A 6,827-nucleotide genomic window follows, 5' to 3' on the forward strand; every position below is an offset into this window, starting at 1 on the left:
TCCTAGATCCATAGTGTTGCCATTGTTGATAACTTGGTTGGCCAGGGTTTTCTTCAGCGTAATTATATTGGTATTATAAAGTCATTCTAATAGTATTTTTTAACAGTAAGAATAAACCAATTGGATTTCCAGGCATGCAGGTTTTAGGGTTATTCTACAGTGTATATATATATATATATATATATATATATATATATATATATATATATATATATATATATATATATATAGGATACAGTAACAGATACCATGTTAGTTGTTGGTTGGCCATGCAATTGTATTACCCCCTGCTTGGGTTGAAAATTCTGTCTGCATGTTTCACTTCTTGTTTTGCAACTTGGTATGGACATTCCTTAATGTCTTTTCTTAATCATGGTGATCTACTTTCGAATGAGTCCTGACCTCTGAATGGTTAAGGTAATGAAAGCAATATATTTTGCCCAAATGTGATTTGCATGATCATTTTTTACAATGTTATTCCACATAGTGTCTATGTACGCCACAGTGACCTGCTTTATATTAAATTAAATTATATTCCTTCTCTCTACTGACACCAGTAATGTGCAATGTATAGCTTTGGTGGGGAATATGTACAGTATGGGGTCAATTGAATTGATCTAAACAGCGACAAATCTAAATAACAGCCTTGTTTAAATAGTCAACTAGGACCAAACCTGCCATTGTACTTAAATAACAAAAATACGCTAAAGAGAAAGTCTCTGGACAATTTCTTACAGTTATTTGAACAGTGACAGTATTTGATCCACCATGCATTTAGGTCAATCGAATAGACATCAATTGTGTTGAATGTTGCAAACATACCTTGGGCCAGATTCTCAAAGCTTTTTACTTCAAATTGTTACAGGGATACTTTGTATCTACTTTTTGCTAATACTGTATGTTATTTTTTTTAATACCTTTTTAATATCCTATTATGTGTGTTCTGTATAAATCGCCTTTGTTGTTCAGATAATTTCCTAAGATTACTAAAATAAGATTACAAAAATAAGATTACAAACTATCAATTAAGACAACTAACAAGCTCTTGAATAACAATGGCTCAGTTGTTTATTTCAGGGTTAGTACGTTTATTGGGTGCATTTTTTCTTTTAGAATAAAGTAAAAAGATTTGAGAATCAAGGCTCCTGCATTTCTAAAGTTCTCCTAATGTTCACAAGGACTTTTAAGGGTGAATTTTGAAGAGCCTGCAGTCTGAAACTCTTAGGAATTCCTTCTGCACGTGTGTTGTCTCAGCCCAGCAGTAGTGACACACAGGAGAGAAAAGCAGCAGACCTGCCTGCTTACCCACCACACTAATATTGCACTTTACATTATACGCAGCCTCTACTGTATTTCAAGGCAATGTTTATCCAGCTAGAGAACATGCTGAAGATAAATGGTCAGCAAATGAAAAATGTGATATCTGTTTTCTTTCTGTTATACTCATTTCTGATTTTTGTATTGGAAATAAAATTACAATTGTATTTAAAGCAAAATGTCTGATTGCAGATAATTTAAAAAATAAATAATTCCCACCTGTCATATAAAGTGGACATTGTAGGCAATGTGGCCTATTTTAAAAATCTGACCTGCTGCAGATCTTAATACAGCCTCAAGCTCATTAACCTACTTAATCCCTTTCCACTGTTTTTTTTTTTTTATTGTATTAATAATTGTGGCAATGTGCCCCGCCCCTGTGTGCATTTGTGTGTTATGTGTTGTGTGTTGCGTGCGTGTGTAAATGTTGGTGTATAGTCATTGGTACACGGGATATAAACGGGTCTGTGTTTCACGTGTATTTAAAAAGTGTAGATTTGTATTTAGGCACGAGGAGGGCACAAATCACTTCACATGCTGGTTAAATGTAATATGCGAGCACGGGCTTGCACAGAACTAATTCACGTGCTGGGATTCAAGTGCGTAATTAATTAGTAATTGAATCCCAGCACAACAGTATATATAGATGCACATTTCTGTCACTCGGGGTTGGGTGTTTGAGAGTGGAGAACGAGAACGAGAACGAGAGAGAGAGAGAGAGAGAGAGAGAGAGAGAGAGAGAGAGAGAGAGAGAGAGAGAGAGAGAGAGAGGAGTTAAAATAAATAAGATCGTAAATATAAGTGTTTGTACTCACCGTGTTTGTTTGTCTCTCCGTGCACCGTTTGTTAAGTGTTTAGTACGTTTTGTTTGTCTATTTATTTTGGCGCAAGTGCCGTGTCCTGTGTTTTTGTCTGTTCAAACCTTTTTGTCTGTTCAGCTTCACCAAACCCCAAATCTCTCTGTTTATTTATTTCCTGGCTCTGGTCTGACACCACCCACTCCGGCCGTCTTTGTGACAATAATGTTAATAAACATATTTATAATTCAACTCAGGGGGAAATGAATATATTAATGTATAAACTGATAAGATCATTAAAATAGACCCCAGTGAGGGCAGACCAGAAGTTTCACAAAACAGACAAATTCAGAAACCTTATTTAAGTGTGAAATAATCAAAGGGATAATGAATTTATCTTCAGAAAGTATTTGGTTTCTCCATTCCCCACCCAACCCCCACATTGCCCATGTGCAGCATAGTGTAAAGCCCATGAAACAGGAGGCAACTTTCAGGCAATGTTTTCTCTTTTCTTTTTGCAAGCAACTGCTTGAAGAATCCATTAGCTTGTGTGGGACCAAAGTCAGAAGAACATCTCTGGGAACACCTTGACTGGAAACTATAGCGATGTGTGACCATATGGAATCTCCTCTCCCTCAAGAACCCATTGAGGTGTCTCAGGTCTATGATGTGGCGAAGGTCATCGTCCTTTTTTGGCACCAAGAAATGCCTTGAGTAGAGCCCATCTCTTAGAGAGGTGTGTTTTACGAGATGGATGGCTTGTTTTTGGAGTAGTGTTTCTACCTCTTGTTGGAGGGCCAAGACCTGGAGAGGGTCGTTCACAGTTGTGACCGTGATCCCTCGAAATGGAGGAGGTCCCGAGTGGAATTGCAGTGCGTAGCCGGTGTGTACGGTGGTGAGCACCCAGGAGTCTGAGGAGCAATTGCACCAGTAGTGCAGATGGTGTTGTGTGAATGGGTGGGTCTGAGGCCGCAAGCCTTCAGGGCTCCTGCTGGGGCTGCTGAAGTTGTGGCGGAGGCTGCCTGGGGCGGTTTCTCTGGAACTGTCTCCCTGGGTGCTGGGGCCCCACGTCCAGTGTATCCCTGTCCTTGCTGACGGCCCCTTGTGTTCGCTGCCACGGAGGCCTGGAGCCAGTGCCTCAGGTCGCCCCGTGGTGCCGTAGGGATCAGGATAGTCCGGGTTACCGTGGTAACTGCCGGATGCCTTCACCTTCCCCTTCCCCGTGACGAGGCATGGGAGGGGAGCATCGCAGCCACCTGCCGGGACGCCTCTCGCTCTCTATGATTTTCTCTACCGCTAGTCCAAAGGTGTGGCCAGAGGAGATAGGCGCATCTAGCTAAAGCTGTCTGCGCGCCACCACCAAGCCAGCCAGGCTTCTGCCCAGGGCTTGCCCTTGGAAGCCCGAGACTGCGCTTATCTCTGAAGCAAGTGGCTTGAGAAGGGTAACAGAACAACATGCCGTCCAGGTATGCCGTCAAGCGGCCTCCTGTGTTTGCAAGGCGTGTCACCTGCACTTCAGCAAAATAGGCCTTTTTCAGGTGGGCTTCCGTGACCCTGCATTGGCAGTTAGGGCATATATATATATATATATATATATATATATATATATATATATATATATATATACACACACACACACACACACACACACACACACACACACACACACACACATCATAATATAAACAGTCAAATTACACTTTGGTAGGTTATATGATTGTATTGGTTTATAATAATAATGTATATGTTTGTTTGCTTGTTTGCAAATATAGTGTCCCCAAAGGTAGCATAACATAATTTGTTTGGTCCTGTACGAATATTACTATGCAGGCTATGTTATGTTTTCCATTATTTTAAAATGCATGCAAAATGAATGTGTTATACAGTTAAGCCATCTATTGTAGCCTATTATTGGATTGACAACATTGAAAAGACTCAGAATACCTGCCATTCACATGTTGGTTGTTTTAATTTTTATTATTATTATTATCATTTTATTTTAAAGATACAGGACATTGACAACAGAAAACAATGTTCTTGCTGTACAGTTGATGTGCTTGTAAGTCTAAAGGCTAAACACAATCTAAAGGTTACCCTTTATTATCAAAACACAAATGACTGTACAAGACTGTGCATTTCATTTACCAAAGTAAGACAAACGTGTTTGATACACACTGTATCAATTTGAAAAGTATACCTCATATTACAGAAGTGGAGGGTGGCACTGGCTGTGACAGCTTTGTTGTGAAGTAACATTTTTAGAATGGACCTAATTTTAAACACAGGTCGGCTGACTTTTTACAATTAAAAGCCTTTTTAGCATGAATATTATTTGTAGACGATTCACATAACCTATCTGCATAACCCAAAAATGCTATTGCAAAATGCATTTGTACAAATATGTTTAAAATACAGCGTACTGTATATTTATATTTCAAAAAGCTTCATTCTCTGATTTTAGTAGCTACATCTCAGTTTGGTTGGGTTTTTTTTTCTGCAAAATAGTAAGGACACTGCATCTCTATACTTATTTTTGCATTCCAACATAACCCCTTTTAATCTATACTGTGGGTACCGGCATATTACAGTTCCCATCTGCATTTGAGTATCCCACATACAATATCCAAATTACAAAAAGGCATCCCCGCCTTTCTTCAAATATTAAGCTTTTTGCTACCGTAAAATTAATTTTCAACATACCCTGTTGTGTATAACATTATTTATATTATTATACATAATAAACCACGTTGGTTCCGTTGTTTTCAAACTCACATTTAACCCCGCTGATGCTGTCAATGCTGGCCTGATTGTTGACTTTCTGGTGCGTTTTGGAAAGTGGATAGGTCTCTGATCTAGACATCTTTCCTCTCCCGGACTCAGAGTCAGACGGAAACTCTTTTACCAGTCTCAGAAACTCAGGGGCGGTTAACCTCCGAAGTAACCGGGTCCCCAACGTAGAAATCCCCGCAGGGCGAGGTAGGATATTCTCTTGCGAGATCTCCTCTCTCTGCGCAAGAAGCTTATCAGGGCGCCCGCAGTAGGGGAGACTGAACCTCTTTTGATACTGACCGGAGCGCGCTAACCTTTCATTAATAACTTCACTGTCATCCGAGTTTAGACTATCGACTACTGCTCTTTGGCTGTCATTGTGGTATTCAAGCGACTGTTCAGAAACTGCACGATTTAGGGGTGTGCTATTAATAGTAACACGTTTGTCTGTGTCCTTGACCAAAGGGCACGTAATTCCTTGGTCCTGCCTGTTTGAGAATACTGCTTGTTCGAGCTGTTTTGGCCCTCGCTTAACTCTGTGATGGGCATCACTTACAAATGAGCCAACTTTCTCGTTGGTAAACAAGGTTGACTTAACCCTAAAACTAAAAGTCTCAAGAGCACTTTGTTGATCAGTATTCTCTTTGTGCTCTTCATTTGGGCTATCTGTGGTGCTTTCCAGTGTTTTATTTGCTCTTGTGTTCTTTATTCTACAGTTCTGCATCTGTTTTTCTGTGAACAAGATTCCAGATTTTGTGTCTTGGCCGTCCTTGTGGTGCAGCACATGTTTCAGATGACTTATAAAAGGTTGATGCTGACATTTTCTATCTGGGGACTGGTTTTGAGCTTTAACTCGTTTCCTCAGTCCGATGCTATCTCCCACTCTCAGTTGCTTTTGAAACAGAGTCGGGAGGTGGTCTTCGCATTTATCCTGAAACTGTTTTGTGAACCTTTCAAGCACTTGCTTCGGCGGCCGGGTTGGGTTCTGTGGTTCTCCCAGCTCTTTACTTTTCATGTCCAACAGCTGGTCTTCTGACCCTGGGCACTTGTTTCCTGGGATGTTCAATGCCTGTACACACTGGCTGTGGCCAAAAAGATTGGCCACTTGGATAGCCGAGTGACCAGCATGGTTGGTCCTGTCCAGCTTTAGTCCGAGCCTCTTGAAAGCTCTGATGAGAAATTCCAGAACTTGGCTGTGTCCGGAGCAGGCTGCATACATCAGGGCGTTGTTTCCCCAGGCGTCTTGGATCTCAGGGTCGGCATTAAACTGCACCAACAGCTTCACCACATCCAGGTGCCCCAGTTCACAAGCCAGGCTCAGTGCTGTCCTTCCCTGGCCCTCCTGGCAGTTCACATCAGCCCCCTTCTCCAGAAGCAGCCTTGTGAATTTCATTCTCAACCCTGGATCTGGCAGAGAAATGGCAAACATTAGTGGGGTTTTGCCATTCTCTGTCTTGGAGTTGATAATCCTTCCATCCAGAGCATCAAGGACAAAACGTGCCAAGTGGACCTTGCCGCTGTTCATGGCATCCAGGAAAGTCTTGGTCCCGGAATCTTGTCCGAGATCTTTGGGTCTCAGCATGATTAACTTCTCCACTTTTCTGTATCTGAGCAAACACTTCACTTCACGTTGCTTCTGTCTAGTCTCTCTGTGTGAAGGTTGAGTCAGCAGAGTCTCTTTGTATTATCTATCCTCGTGCCTGTGTGGGGCTTGCAGTTATGAATGAAACTAAGCTAAGACGTGCCTGGTTTTTATACCTTCTTATTCATCCAGCCTGCGTTACCAAGGAAACAGTCTTCTGAGGTTTGTGATGCTGTAGGAACATCCATTCACAATTTCTTCTACAGGCTGTGCTTAGAGGCAGGCATGCTGTTTGTGACTAAGTAATTACACAGGGAAAGGCAAAGTCTGTTTCTTTGTACATACAGAGGATAGCATGTAGG

The 6,827-nt window shown here is 41.3% G+C and overlaps 1 protein-coding gene across 1 annotated transcript; it reads right to left on the minus strand.

Moving 5' to 3' along the window:
• Positions 1-4,072: 4,072 nt before the first annotated feature.
• LOC117422521 (uncharacterized) lies at positions 4,073-6,587 on the minus strand. Its single transcript, XM_034037641.3, has one exon. It carries the CDS (start codon positions 6,463-6,465, stop codon positions 4,843-4,845), a length of 1,623 nt encoding a protein of 540 aa, XP_033893532.3. The 5' UTR covers positions 6,466-6,587; the 3' UTR covers positions 4,073-4,842.
• Positions 6,588-6,827: the final 240 nt, after the last annotated feature.

Source organism: Acipenser ruthenus, chromosome 15, assembly GCF_902713425.1.
Source record: "Acipenser ruthenus chromosome 15, fAciRut3.2 maternal haplotype, whole genome shotgun sequence".
Lineage (NCBI taxonomy): Eukaryota > Metazoa > Chordata > Actinopteri > Acipenseriformes > Acipenseridae > Acipenser > Acipenser ruthenus.

Coding starts and splice junctions, on each gene's coding strand:
- LOC117422521 (XM_034037641.3), bottom strand. CDS start 6,465: ATGCTGAGACCCAAAGATCTCGGACAAGATTCCGGGACCAAGACTTTC.